The 11856-nt window shown below is 48.3% G+C and overlaps 7 protein-coding genes across 7 annotated transcripts; 3 read left to right on the top strand and 4 right to left on the bottom strand.

Moving 5' to 3' along the window:
- Nucleotides 1-213: 213 nt before the first annotated feature.
- BDQ94DRAFT_140624 (uncharacterized protein) lies at nt 214-796 on the bottom strand. Its single transcript, XM_026765660.1, has 2 exons — nt 359-796; nt 214-236 (listed from the first exon to the last, which is right to left on the bottom strand). Exon 1 carries the CDS (start codon nt 771-773, stop codon nt 534-536), a length of 240 nt encoding a protein of 79 aa, XP_026628335.1. The 5' UTR covers nt 774-796; the 3' UTR covers nt 214-236; nt 359-533.
- A 466-nt stretch (nt 797-1262) lies between these two features.
- BDQ94DRAFT_140623 (forkhead box transcription factor) lies at nt 1263-4441 on the top strand. The gene has a single exon (XM_026765659.1). The coding sequence runs from the start codon at nt 1837-1839 to the stop codon at nt 3985-3987; it is 2151 nt and encodes a 716-aa protein (XP_026628334.1). The 5' UTR covers nt 1263-1836; the 3' UTR covers nt 3988-4441.
- Nucleotides 4439-5599, bottom strand: BDQ94DRAFT_140621 (BUD31 family protein). Its single transcript, XM_026765658.1, has 3 exons — nt 5269-5599; nt 5067-5197; nt 4439-4931 (listed from the first exon to the last, which is right to left on the bottom strand). Exons 1-3 carry the CDS (start codon nt 5579-5581, stop codon nt 4788-4790), a joined length of 588 nt encoding a protein of 195 aa, XP_026628333.1. The 5' UTR covers nt 5582-5599; the 3' UTR covers nt 4439-4787.
- Nucleotides 5600-5704: 105 nt separating this feature from the next.
- Nucleotides 5705-6348, top strand: BDQ94DRAFT_140620 (Tim10/DDP family zinc finger protein). Its single transcript, XM_026765657.1, has 2 exons — nt 5705-5931; nt 6025-6348. Exons 1-2 carry the CDS (start codon nt 5826-5828, stop codon nt 6186-6188), a joined length of 270 nt encoding a protein of 89 aa, XP_026628332.1. The 5' UTR covers nt 5705-5825; the 3' UTR covers nt 6189-6348.
- BDQ94DRAFT_140618 (60S ribosomal protein uL23) lies at nt 6349-7582 on the bottom strand. The gene is made up of 4 exons (XM_026765656.1): nt 7507-7582; nt 7169-7230; nt 6813-7099; nt 6349-6747 (listed from the first exon to the last, which is right to left on the bottom strand). The coding sequence occupies exons 1-4, from the start codon at nt 7532-7534 to the stop codon at nt 6660-6662; spliced, it is 465 nt and encodes a 154-aa protein (XP_026628331.1). The 5' UTR covers nt 7535-7582; the 3' UTR covers nt 6349-6659.
- Nucleotides 7583-7806: 224 nt separating this feature from the next.
- Nucleotides 7807-9060, top strand: BDQ94DRAFT_12363 (25S rRNA (adenine2142-N1)-methyltransferase). Its single transcript, XM_026763820.1, has one exon. The coding sequence runs from the start codon at nt 7892-7894 to the stop codon at nt 8753-8755; it is 864 nt and encodes a 287-aa protein (XP_026628330.1). The 5' UTR covers nt 7807-7891; the 3' UTR covers nt 8756-9060.
- Nucleotides 8779-11252, bottom strand: BDQ94DRAFT_12354 (putative transporter). Its single transcript, XM_026763818.1, has 6 exons — nt 10881-11252; nt 9873-10810; nt 9687-9815; nt 9533-9630; nt 9255-9421; nt 8779-9180 (listed from the first exon to the last, which is right to left on the bottom strand). The coding sequence occupies exons 1-6, from the start codon at nt 11054-11056 to the stop codon at nt 8802-8804; spliced, it is 1887 nt and encodes a 628-aa protein (XP_026628329.1). The 5' UTR covers nt 11057-11252; the 3' UTR covers nt 8779-8801.
- Nucleotides 11253-11856: the final 604 nt, after the last annotated feature.

The following is an 11856-nucleotide window of genomic DNA, read 5'->3' as shown; positions in this document are numbered from 1 at the left end:
CGGGTAATGCCGAATAACTTTAAGCTCACACTGCGTATTCACGGCTCCTTCGGTGGTATGGTAACATGTGGAGACATCGAATAATGAAACGGCGATCCTGTAAAATATAGAAAGTACATAACTGCCGATTTACATATAATAAGTATAAGGTAGTGTGTACCCTAGCAGAGTCAACCCTTGCGCCACCATGGTACCCTTAGCTTGGTCTCCTTCTAGCTCCGCGGGTGTTGTGGCTACTATATAGCGAGATCGATTAGCAGTTTCTACAAGCTTTGATGAGAAAAATGTAGGGTAGAAAGAAGGGGAAGAGGGGGGGGGGGTGGGGTTCGCAAGTCAAATCCCTAAGCGCATGGCTCACAGCAGTAAGTGGTTGCTTACGCCTCGGTCGGTGCATTGTCTTAGCCAAGCCGCGTTATTGCGAGTCCCTAGCTCGGTATTCGCTGCTTCTTCTCGGAGGTGAGGTAATCATCCCTGGATGACATCAATTGTTCATGTTGCTTGTGTTTGCTTTTAAATGAGTTCAATAGCTTTACTCAGATTGCGAACGGGGTACCAAGGAAGCTAGGGCCGTAGTGGGTTACTAGTATCCTTGTGAAGTCGGGGAATGTTTGTTGAAGGGAAGTAATTTCGTAGCCTAAGTGCTTCTCGAAGGGTGGGAGTACGGATACGGTATCCTCGTCAGTTACAATTTTCACAACAAATGAGTAGGACTTTGTTCGGTAGCCTAGACTGTATTTGGTAGGCTGGGAATTTATAATAAGTACCAAGTGCATGCCACCAGAGTCCAGACTGCTTCATCAATCGACCAAGGGACCCATGATCTACAGAGTTCGCCAGCTAATTGGGTGGGTTTGAGTAAGGGATGAATCCCCATGGGTCTAACAGATGTAGCGTCGATACTGTTCACTGGGCAGCATCAGGGGACCCGCATGCCTACTCAGTCTGTGCTAGGCTAGTAAGGGAGGAGGGGGAGCCAGGGATTGGTATTATCATCTACATTTATGTATGATGTACGGAGTACGGAGGGCGGAATAGTAACTTGTAAACGCGAAGTGAATGGTAATCCACTTGTGACAATACGTGTAAAGTCTGCCTCTTATGCCGGATGGGTACCCGAGGGTAGCTTGACGGTCCGGAGGCTGCCCGACGCGTGACGCGCACGCGCCATAACCATACCATACAGGCCCGACGAGGCGCGTAAGCAGTCAACAGGTGCAGCCTGTCTTTCTTCGTTCTCTCATTCTTCACTCAACTAAGGAATTATTCACAAAATATCTTGCGCATATCTCCCCACCTTGCCTGGACGGACCTTACCGGACAAAGGGATTTGAACTTAGTCGAGCCGTCTTGCCGCCTATGTTCTGGGACTCTTTCCTTCGATAACCCACTTGCTCCATCGCTCTGTTCTCGATCTCACCATCTAACATACATCATCTACTTCGCGCCTATTCAACGTACCACGCCCTTCCAGTGGCTGCCTGCTTCTGGCTACATACTTGTTCCGATAACCACGTCAATTTTCAAGCCTTGGATGACGAAAGCCGTTTCCCTAGGCCCTCTCTGTCCTTGTCTCTAGATTACTGCCTGTGCATCGCGCTCTTACGCGCTGGATGTTTTGACCATTATCGTTTCTCGCACTGCGATTTGCAATTTCACCACCCAGATTTTGTTCAATAATCTCAGCAAGGCGTGCTCTCCCGTTCATTGCTCCGCGGGTGCCCTACTAGAGCCCAAGGTAACCCGAATCTTTGCCCTGTTGCCATACACGGTGTGCGGAAGTTCGCTCCGCGTCGGAAGTCCCTTGACACCAAGGTACAGGGCATAGATCGTGGCAGTATGAGCCCGACACGTTCTGCGCCGCTAACCTCACGGCCTTCATCTTGTGGAAAAGCGATTCCCAAGCCACGACCCCGCTTAGAGCCCTCACCTTTACCTCTGCAGCCCGTTGAGCATGTGCCGTCGACACAAGGTCAATTCTTAAATGCGACCGCTTCTACGACGCACAACGTTTCGCCGGCAAAAGCCGTTCGCGGCTCAAGTAGCCTGTTTTCTGGACATGGAAATCTAGGATATGTTCCCATCACAGCGCCCCCCGCTCCAGAATTTATAACAGATTCTCCTTCCAAACACCCCTCCTTCGGATATCACCACACCGCTGCTTCTTCCTCTTCAATGCCCCATTCCGCGTTATTCACGACATTCTCCACTTCCAGTTCAGGGAAACAGTCTCCAAAGGAAACCCAATCATCAGATGAACCCAACAGCGATAATTTTGCACACTTCCCCGAACCCTCATTCATACCCAAACCTTTGAAGAGGACACTCATGGATGCAGCGCCACTGAAGGAACGACAAACAAAGAAGCAGAAGCGGGAGGAACCTAGTTCTATGCGCTTACCGGAACCTCATGAAATGCCTCCGATAGAAGACGATGGTACAAAGCCGCCTTATAGCTATGCAACGCTGATTGGCATGTCTATACTTCGTGCGCCAAACAGGCGATTGACATTAGCGCAAATATACAAGTGGATCTCGGATACGTTTTCGTATTACAAGAATAGTGACCCAGGCTGGCAGAACAGCATTCGGCACAATCTCAGCCTGAATAAAGCATTTATCAAGCAAGAAAGGCCTAAGGATGATCCAGGGAAAGGCAACTACTGGGCTATTGAGCCTGGAATGGAAGCTCAATTCCTCAAAGACAAGCCACTACGCCGCGCAACCATGTCCAGCCTTCCTCTTCCGGCAGCGCCTCAGAAGGACACAGCGCGTCCGCATACTTCAAGTACTACTACATGGGCAATCCCGCCCCCACCATACCAACCGACAGGAAAACATTCGAAGCCTGTGGATCTATCTTCTGATGCCACGCTCCCTGCTTCTGATCCTGCTCTTCAAGAAGACACGAGTGACGAACATACCAACCGTACTGTGCAGACTCTTGGTCCTCGGTCATCACCGCTCCAAACCATACATTCGTCACCTCCTGTTGTGCCCCCTCGTTACACTCGACAAGGGACCCCTCCAACGCCATCTCAAACCATCACTTCAGGAATCGTTTCCATCACCACTAAAAGGAAACAAAACGCAGTGAATGACAGCGGATACTTCTCGTCGCTAGAGTCCTCAGCTATGCGACCAAGCAAAGCTGGGCATATTCTAACTTCGGATTTAGACATAGACCCGCCGCGAATTAAGCGTGGTCGGGCAGAGGAAGAGATAGCTCGAATTCGAAGTTCTTCCCACGATATTAGCCCAAGTCAGTGTGGCATCTTGAAGGACTCAGGATTAGTTGTTGGTTCATCGCCCCTCCGTGGGGAATATATCAGCATGCTACCCCCTCCTATCACGCCCGTCATCAAATTCAAGAAACCCGCTAAACCACCACCTTCAGTATCACCAAACACGAATCTCAGGAACCATCGTAAGAAGATCCAACACATGGTCAATTCCCCGATAAAGCATTTGGGCCTCAACGATGAGGATCTTCCTTGGAGCCCGGCTTTCAATATCCAAGACGAGACGTTCACGCCGAGTGAAAATCTCCATACTGGCTTCGATGTCTTTGCGGATCCTGTTCCGGATAATATATCAACCCCAGCATACGGCTCGCCAGAGAAGCGGTCTGCAAAGCGTACTCGAACAGACGCTGGCGGATCAAATGGCAATATACTGGCAGATATCACATCATTGAATTCCAACAACAGGCTAGGGGTGCAACCGTTGCAATCATCGACCAAAGCTAAAAGCCTTCTTTTCCCCGAGTCGCCTTCCAAAGTAACTGACTCTGCACGTTATCTGGACTCTTCACATGAGGATTTCTTCTCGTTTCATCTTTTTGATGAAAGCCCGGCGGAAATCGATGGCGTGGATATTTTGCAGGGATTCCAGAAGATCGGAGGTATGAACAAGGAAGAACCGTCAAGAGCGAAATCATACCCACCGAGGCCTTCGTGCAGTCATCGAAGCAACACACCTCTGTTCTAAAGCCTAAAGCCAGGAGGTTGGGGGCTTGGGCGATGAAGGTAAAATTGAAGCCAAACAAAACAATAATTCGCAGCGAGCGCCTCGGGGAATTCATATTTTCTTTCTGGATGGCGCACTAAATCGGCAGATTGTCTGATCCTGCTGGTAGACAACGGGGTTTTAATGGGGAGGAGGGCGCTTTGAATATTTGCGTGTTTATTTCACTTCTGAGCAGATGGGGTTGCTGGAGTTTAAAAGGGTGGTAGTCGGTTATGACATATACCGGACCTGGAATGACCTTGTTACGACCTTTATGACGACATTTGGTAAGATGTACATGAGTATGTGATGTCTAAACGAACTTGAGTTTCTGCTTTTCCGCTTGCGTGTCGTTTCAGTTCTTTTTGCTTGCTCCCCGGATTGTTTGGTGATTTACCGAGCACATATTTAGTTAGTTTCCACTACAAGAGCGCACAATTTGCATTGTTTCTGTAATTTGTAAAGCGTAAAAGAGCGTAGAAGCGTGTTAGGTCCTAGTTCCATTTAAGGTGATATGGAGTTCGGTATAGTTCTCTGAATGATGAGCAGAGCCTAGTGGGTCGGTGTCGACTGATGCGTGAAGCAAGCAGAAACGGAAAAAATGTTCGAAGGGCACCGTATGAGGAAATAGTTCATGGAAGGAAAAGATATCTGAGTTCTCAATTCCTGACCTAACGCCGTACCAAAGAAAGGTCTAACCTGCATGACCTGTGCCTTTCAACTTATTGAACGGAACCCGAATACGCTAAAATACAGGAAGGAAATTTCGTTTTGAGATTAGGCTAGTCGCTGCTAGCACAACCGCGGCACCCACAGCTAACACATTGAATTGTTTGATCCTCTTTGAGCTGCGCCTTAGGTACCCGGCAGATGCAAGTTGCATTAAAGTTCGTTTCCTTCGTCTGAATGCACCGGAGGCAGCATAACTGTATTGAAGACATGGTACGTGTTAGTAGATTAATCTTATTCCAGGTCTTGGTAGGCGAACTTCATGGTAGTATCGCTCGGATAATGACAGAAGGAGACATAAGAGCAAGAGTAGAGAACGGGTAGATAGTAACCTTTTCGTAGCCTTGCTTCTTCCATTTAGCGATCAGATTGGCGTCCGCATAGTTGTTCTTCAGAAGCCATTCGTACAGCTGTTTTGATATGGCTTCTTTCTCGTAGTACAAGTCATATATGTATCTGGACCCTGTGTGTCATATTATGAGTGACTTGGAACGGTCGACAACTGGGATATGACATGGATGGAAGACCACCTACTCTGATGGCTGATTTGGAATATGGGCCACAGCATCTCGTGCTTCTTCTTTCCGTCATGCGATGCATTCTCCGCATCTTTCATCTTATTACTGAACTCCAGCAGTGTATCCTCTATATCATCGAAGCCTGCCGGGGGCGGTTTGCGATTGCGCGAGGTCCGTACCGGGGGCATTTTGGAATATGTAGCCGACAATAAGAAAGCAAGGGCAATTTTGCGTGCCTGATCAAAAGAGGGACAGGAGTGAGATATTGCGAAACAAAACACCAAAAGCTTGTTGGTTTTCCGTAGCCCAAAGAATGATTTGCTCCACATTAGATAGATGCGTTCGAGCGGCGGCGGGCGCTACGAGCTTGCGGCCGCATCTGCATCTGCCATGTCACACCGCCTTTAATTCTTCTGGGCATCTGATTCCGATGGTTGAGCATCATCGGAGACCAGCAAACCATCCCATCTGTTCTTCATAACCTGTGCTGAGCATACTCGCGATCCATTTTTGAACCAATTTTCACCATCAAATTCTACCTTTCAGTCTTTTTCACAGAAATCCGCCTGCACCATGGATGCACAGACCCAGGTCGATATTAGCAAGCTGAATGATGCCGACAAGAACGAACTGAGCCAGATGCTGGCAAACGAACAACAAAAGGCCACGATGCAGCAAAGTGAGTTAATATGACTGAGTCGCTATTCTATGGCCGATTCGTCCCCGACTTGAGATGCTCCAATGCAATAATGTGCTAATGGTCGTCATTTAGCCGTCCATTCGTTGTCGGATGTTTGCTGGAAGAAATGTATCACGGGAAAGATCTCATCAGGTCGCCTGGAACAACCCGAGGAATCATGCGCGCAGAACTGCGTTGAGCGGTGGATGGACTCGAACCTTGCGATTCTGAAGCATCTCGAAGCCCTGCGTGGATAGATGTATATTTCTTGTCTTCTACTGTCGAAAAGCAGCGAGCTCATGCATAGAGCACGTCTGCCGCCACCCTGCATGTAAACGGGTACCTCATGTATTATATCAGTCATACCAATAGAAAGGACGTGCTGGCTTTGCCACATGGAATAGCACCGTGAGCGTACCGGAAACTAGCTTTTCTGCTCTGATTGTCTGCGCGTGTAATACTGTAACATATATAAAGATGTACCTCGACTTACACTGGGTCTAGGAAAGGCAAGTAGCCTAAGCTAGAGTCCACGGCGATGGCTTAAAATCTACGGGTCTAGAACCAGATTTATTCGTGGTATTCATGCATTCGAGTAATTCCCTCTTCTTTCTTTTTTGGAAACGATCATTCAGCCCTCATTCAAGCATTGGCAGCTAACTTTATGACTGATATTTATGAACCACCGCGCAAAATGAAAATTCACCCAAACCCTAAATGAAATGTATCTAGACGATGGCAAGCTTGGTGGCAGCGATGTCCAGAGCATCAACGTCAGGGGTTAGACGGGCGAAGGCCTTCTTCAGTCCATCGGGCCTAAAGGAAGGTTAGATATTCCGACTTCTGTAGTACATCAATGATTATGGGATAGGTCGTCGTACCTGACGAGAGTGTTGACCTTGACGGTGTCAACGTCGTACAGCTTCTTGAGGGCGAGCTTGATCTGGCGCTTGTTGGACTTGACGTCGACGATGAAGACCAGGGTGTTGTTCTCCTCGATCTTCTTCATGGCGCTCTCGGTGTTGAGAGGGTAGAGAATGACCTTGTGCGCATCGAGGCGAGGGACATGGGGGATCGACTTGCGGGGGTACTTGGGCGACCGGGAAAGCTGAAGGGTCTTGGGGCGGTGGAAGGTCGTAGAGGTGCGGACCTTACGAGCCTTGTGCGCCTGGAAAAATTATATGACATTTAGCACCGAACAGAGCATGGGCGGATTTGAAGCCTTCTGAGAACGTACGCCAGCACCCTTAATGACTGCCTTGGCGGCAGCACCAGCCTTGTCGCTGGGCTTGGTCTTGCCTATAGATCCAGAATGTCAGCCCGTCCGTCACTTCAAAATAAAATATAGCCCATCGCTCGCTCGAAATAAAATCCATGCAAGTTGACAATAACGGGGGAAACACAGGGCTCGAATCGTTCATCGGAAATGCCTTTTTTTCGTTCGTGCTGAGAGGGCCTTATCCCCCGAAGTACCGACACATGTAGATGCCATTCGAGGATCACAAAACCGGGTTTTCGACAAGAACAAATCTGCAAATTTCAAGAAGACGGATGAATCGCATAAATTGTACCTACCTTGCTTGTTTTCCACCTTGGGAGCCATGGCTATCGTCCGGCGCTGTCGTGTTGATTGTCGCAGTGTCGAGTGTCGAATTATTTGGAAGGTATTCGCTTAATGAAAACCCTACGGTTGACTCTGTGGGTCACCTGACCTGCCCTCCGTGTCGGATGGTTTGGATCTCTTGGCGACCACAACTCGAACGGGCTAGTCTGTCGAGTCTGTCTTCTTTCGGCATAGTGTATCCGTTATGGTCACGTGTATCGGCGGTTCCTCGCGTGTCGAAGCCATCAATGATTTCGACAAGAGTTGAATGAGCCGAGTTGACGGCTTTTGCCCGCGCAGACACTACGACTCACACGCAAGGATACTGTCAGGGCAGCAGAATCAATAGGCCGAGACATGGGGCCTTCTAACAAACAACTGAGAAAAAGACCTGGTCTTCTGTCCCGCACCCGTCCCCCCACTGTCCGGGCAAAGCATGCGGCCTTGTCGGCGAAAGCTACTCGAAATCTCATTCGATCACACCATCGACTACTCAAAGCGCTTGCCCAAGCTGTACGGGCCGGTGATGATGTCTTAGTTGGAAAGATCGAGGCGCAAATCCAGGAAAATGGCGGCTTGGAGAGCTACCAGCTCGCAAGCAAACTTGGCCAGTCTTTAGATCGTGGAGGCGACTCTAGCAAGGTCTTAGTTGATTGGATAGCTCCCCGGTTACTGCCAATAGAAAATACGCCCTACAAGCTCCGAGTACTCGAGATTGGAGCTCTAAGCACAAAGAACGCTTGTTCAATGAACAGATTACTGGACGTCACTAGGATAGATCTGAATTCTCAAGAACCGGGGATCCTGAAACAGGATTTCATGAAAAGGCCTCTTCCCCAAAACGAGTCCGATAGGTTCCATATCATCAGTCTCTCCTTGGTCCTCAATTATGTTCCAGATGCCGCCGGTCGGGGTGAAATGTTGAAGCGCTGTATATCCTTCTTGACCACGTCGCCCCCCTCCGGTTCTTCTCTTGATATTATCCCAAGCCTGTTTCTGGTTCTCCCACTCTCCTGCGTTACCAATTCGCGCTACCTCACCGAAAGCAGGTTGCAAGACATAATGTCTAGTATGGGCTTTGCGTTGGCTAAGACCAAGCAGACATCCAAGCTGATATTCCAACTTTGGGATCAAGTTGGCGGCTACAACGCCAAACCCTTCAAAAAGGAAATCTTGAACCCTGGAAAAACAAGGAACAATTTTTCAATTATCGTCAAGTGATAATAGTGTCGTATGGGACAACAAGAAAGAGTTGCTATCCGCACATTCATAGTGCAGAGATAGCATCCTGCGGGAGAATGGACCATGCAGTCCCAATCAAGGCCAATATCGAGGAAGTTATTAGAAGGCACCAGTCCAGTACCCGTTCTCTTGGACTTATCTCGTTGCCAAATATCTTCAGGTGGAAGGCAACCGGCAATATGATGCAGATCGTGAAACATAAAGCTGACCCCATCAGCGCCATAATTCGATCAAAAGAAGGGAAGAGCACTGCCATGAAAACAATGCTGACCACGACAAGGATGCGTATAAAAGCTCTTGAAAGGTTCTGAACCATGGCTTTTGTGCTTTTGGGATCTGTCTGAAGTTCAGGGTGTGACCCAAGTCCACAGAGGACTTCGACTGTGGCCACGAGCGGTCGGCAACTACATCCGTCAATCAATGATTTATGTTCTTTTTTCAGATTACACGAGATGACAACATGTGAAATGGTACTCACTTCAATGGTACTTTAGTGATTGGAATGATGGCGATAAACATGATCATGCAAATAGACAATACCTGCGAATATTCGTCTGTACGTAGGATGTTGGCAGTGACTTCATCTCGAACATCGTCTCCAAACATGATCCAGCCCACTATGGCCATCGTGCAGTCAAGAGAATACTAGGACAAATATTTCAATTAGCACTTGAGAACACTATTTCCTGTTTGTTGGGCATTTATGCACGATTCTCTGTGCGTTTGCCTTTCAAGATGTTGCCGAAACCCGCTTACCGTAAAAATATAAGTGACCCAGAGACTTTTCCCATACTTCTGTGGATGCCGCATATCGCGGTATATATTTGGAAATACGCCGTGGCCACCCCATGGTGCTACTTGAAAATCAGTGCCTTCTCCTAAGCTACCCCTAGCAAGTGATAAGACTTACACATTATGAGCCCAAAGCTAAGAGGAAGAGTGGCCCACTTGTCAGGCAATAAATACGTCCTGGCTGGTTGAAGGAGAGATCCCGGGGCGGTTGGTTTCGTAAGCCCATCAATACAAGTGATAATGACGACTTCGACAATGTTAGCTTCTCGGAAATACAGTGGGTTCGGGAAGAAGGCACACATACTAGAGGTACAAGAAAGTATACCGAGGATACTTGTCACGCTGAGAAGTCGCAATGGTAAAAAGTTGAGGGGAATAAGCATAAGTCCGCATACTATTTTCCACTGAAGAAGGCTCAAGCCTGGGATGAGAGCCTGCAGACTGTCCGCAAAAAGCACAACCAGTGCGACGCAAGCCCCGACTAGTTCCAAGCAGAACAAGAGGCTTGTCGCTAAGCGTGCGTGGTGACCGAAGCTAATGTATGCTAGATCAGCGTAAGTGACAATACTCCTATCAACGTCAAGACACTTTGCAAGGATCTTTGCCGTGTAGTTCGTCGCTACTGCAGCAAATAGTAGAAATAGCAGGCCGAGAAGCCAGCCTGCATGCTTCAGAGCTAGCGGCAAGCTCAACAGACCAACACCGATCAAAACGTTGACGGAATTGAAGATCGTCTGTGGAACCGTAGATTGGCCGACAACAATACACTCTCTTGTACCGTCTTCATGATGCACTTGTTTTACAAGAACCGGTTCCCTTTCATAGCCCACAGATGTATCCCCATGACTTTGTTGCTCTCTGTGCAATTGGATCGCATGCTTCCGTGTCGTTGCACTAACGCGGGAAGAAATCGTTCCGTACGAACCCCCAAGCGATGGTTCAAAAATGTCTGCATTTGACGTCCTTTTGCTCAGATCCAGCTGGCCGGTCATGCCATTGTCTTCATTTCCTCCATCAGCACCCAACAAAGGGCGTGTAAAGTCGGCCTCATGTCCCGAGTATTCTTGTGGCCTGAAGATGTCGTTTGTAGTTCCAGCCCATTCTTCGTCAGAGTCTACCACAAACGAGGACCGTCGAGGTAAGACCTCTGGAAAATACGCAGCTCGCTGCCATGACCGAGCAAAATTGTCAATGCTATTGACCCCCCCTGCCTGTCTGAACCGCGCGGAGATGGAGGCTGATCTGTGTAGCGCAAGACATAGTTAAACCGAGCTGGCGTGGTATGCGATTTCACGGTGAGTGGGCGACTTACCTTGGCCTCGGATAGCTATTTTCTACTCTTGAATAGCTGCCACTGCTCGTTGCAAGCCCATAAGGATATACATCAGGCTCAATTGCTGAATCAACGCTCGACCTGCCAGGCGCAATTGGCCTATGTGAGCTAGAAGCCTGGGCACCAGCAGCTGTAGGAATTGTGGATTCAGGCATTGTGTATGATTCGTTTAAGGTCCCTTGCCAGGGGACAGAAGCTTCCGGTCGTGAACCAAGCTACTTGCTGCTTGATCGATTTTCGCAAAACAACAACAACAGCAACAACAACAACAACAAAAAAGGAGGAAGTGTCAGGGGGAAGAGCGATCAGGGAAAGGAAACCATGGAAAGACCGGGTCTATTTATTGAATGCAGAAGTACAATCAAGGCTGCTGAGGAGACAAATCAGCTATCGGCGAAATAATATTAGGGCGTCACTTTAGGTGGCGGATAATCTCAGAGTGTAAGTTGAATGGTCGTCACTATCAGCGATTTCTTATAGGCGTAGCCACAGGATCAGCTTGCACGATGTCCAGGACAAAGATAAGGTGTAGTATAGCACTCCGTAGTCTAGCTAATGGATACGATCAGGTTATCTCCGAGAAAGGCAAGGGTAGAAATCTTGATTGGTAAGTCCAATGAGAAATTATTCCACGATAGAAAGGACCCCGGGAGCTTCTGGCGAATTTCGGGAGCGAATGTGGGGTTCCTCTTGAAACTAATACTGCACAGGTACATGGAGTTCCAACCGGCTTTGTAGATAGTTGTCCTTGTATTATTGATAAGCCATTAATGGCATTTGGTTCACCACATTGATTTATGTACTCCAGATGAGGTGGTTCAGCCTGCGATAACATGGACGGTTTCTTTCTTGCATGTTCTCAGGGTAGTGTCAAGATTTTGCTTCGGAGTTCCCGAAGACTTCGCTTTTAAGGCCGTTGAAGCGGAGTGTTACATTTTCAACTGATCATTGATCT

Source organism: Aspergillus welwitschiae, assembly GCF_003344945.1.
Source record: "Aspergillus welwitschiae strain CBS 139.54b unplaced genomic scaffold BDQ94scaffold_10, whole genome shotgun sequence".
NCBI classification, from domain to species: domain Eukaryota; kingdom Fungi; phylum Ascomycota; class Eurotiomycetes; order Eurotiales; family Aspergillaceae; genus Aspergillus; species Aspergillus welwitschiae.
This window is presented reverse-complemented; position numbering and strand designations above follow the sequence as displayed.

Coding starts and splice junctions, on each gene's coding strand:
- BDQ94DRAFT_12354 (XM_026763818.1), bottom strand. CDS start 11,056: ATGCCTGAATCCACAATTCCTACAGCTGCTGGTGCCCAGGCTTCTAGC. Junction 9,631..9,686: donor TAGCTTTGGGCTCATAATGT/GTAAGTCTTATC, acceptor ATTTTCAAGTAG/CACCATGGGGTGGCCACGGC. Junction 9,422..9,532: donor GGGTCACTTATATTTTTACG/GTAAGCGGGTTT, acceptor TATTTGTCCTAG/TATTCTCTTGACTGCACGAT.
- BDQ94DRAFT_140618 (XM_026765656.1), bottom strand. CDS start 7,534: ATGGCTCCCAAGGTGGAAAACAAGCAAG. Junction 7,231..7,506: donor CAAGGTGGAAAACAAGCAAG/GTAGGTACAATT, acceptor CTGGATCTATAG/GCAAGACCAAGCCCAGCGAC. Junction 7,100..7,168: donor CAGTCATTAAGGGTGCTGGC/GTACGTTCTCAG, acceptor TAATTTTTCCAG/GCGCACAAGGCTCGTAAGGT.
- BDQ94DRAFT_140620 (XM_026765657.1), top strand. CDS start 5,826: ATGGATGCACAGACCCAGGTCGATATTAGCAAGCTGAATGATGCCGAC. Junction 5,932..6,024: donor AAAGGCCACGATGCAGCAAA/GTGAGTTAATAT, acceptor GTCGTCATTTAG/CCGTCCATTCGTTGTCGGAT.
- BDQ94DRAFT_140624 (XM_026765660.1), bottom strand. CDS start 773: ATGCACTTGGTACTTATTATAAATTCCCAGCCTACCAAATACAGTCTA.
- BDQ94DRAFT_140623 (XM_026765659.1), top strand. CDS start 1,837: ATGAGCCCGACACGTTCTGCGCCGCTAACCTCACGGCCTTCATCTTGT.
- BDQ94DRAFT_140621 (XM_026765658.1), bottom strand. CDS start 5,581: ATGTGGAGCAAATCATTCTTTGGGCTACGGAAAACCAACAAGCTTTTG. Junction 5,198..5,268: donor ATTCCAAATCAGCCATCAGA/GTAGGTGGTCTT, acceptor TATGACACACAG/GGTCCAGATACATATATGAC. Junction 4,932..5,066: donor AGAAGCAAGGCTACGAAAAG/GTTACTATCTAC, acceptor TCTTCAATACAG/TTATGCTGCCTCCGGTGCAT.
- BDQ94DRAFT_12363 (XM_026763820.1), top strand. CDS start 7,892: ATGGGGCCTTCTAACAAACAACTGAGAAAAAGACCTGGTCTTCTGTCC.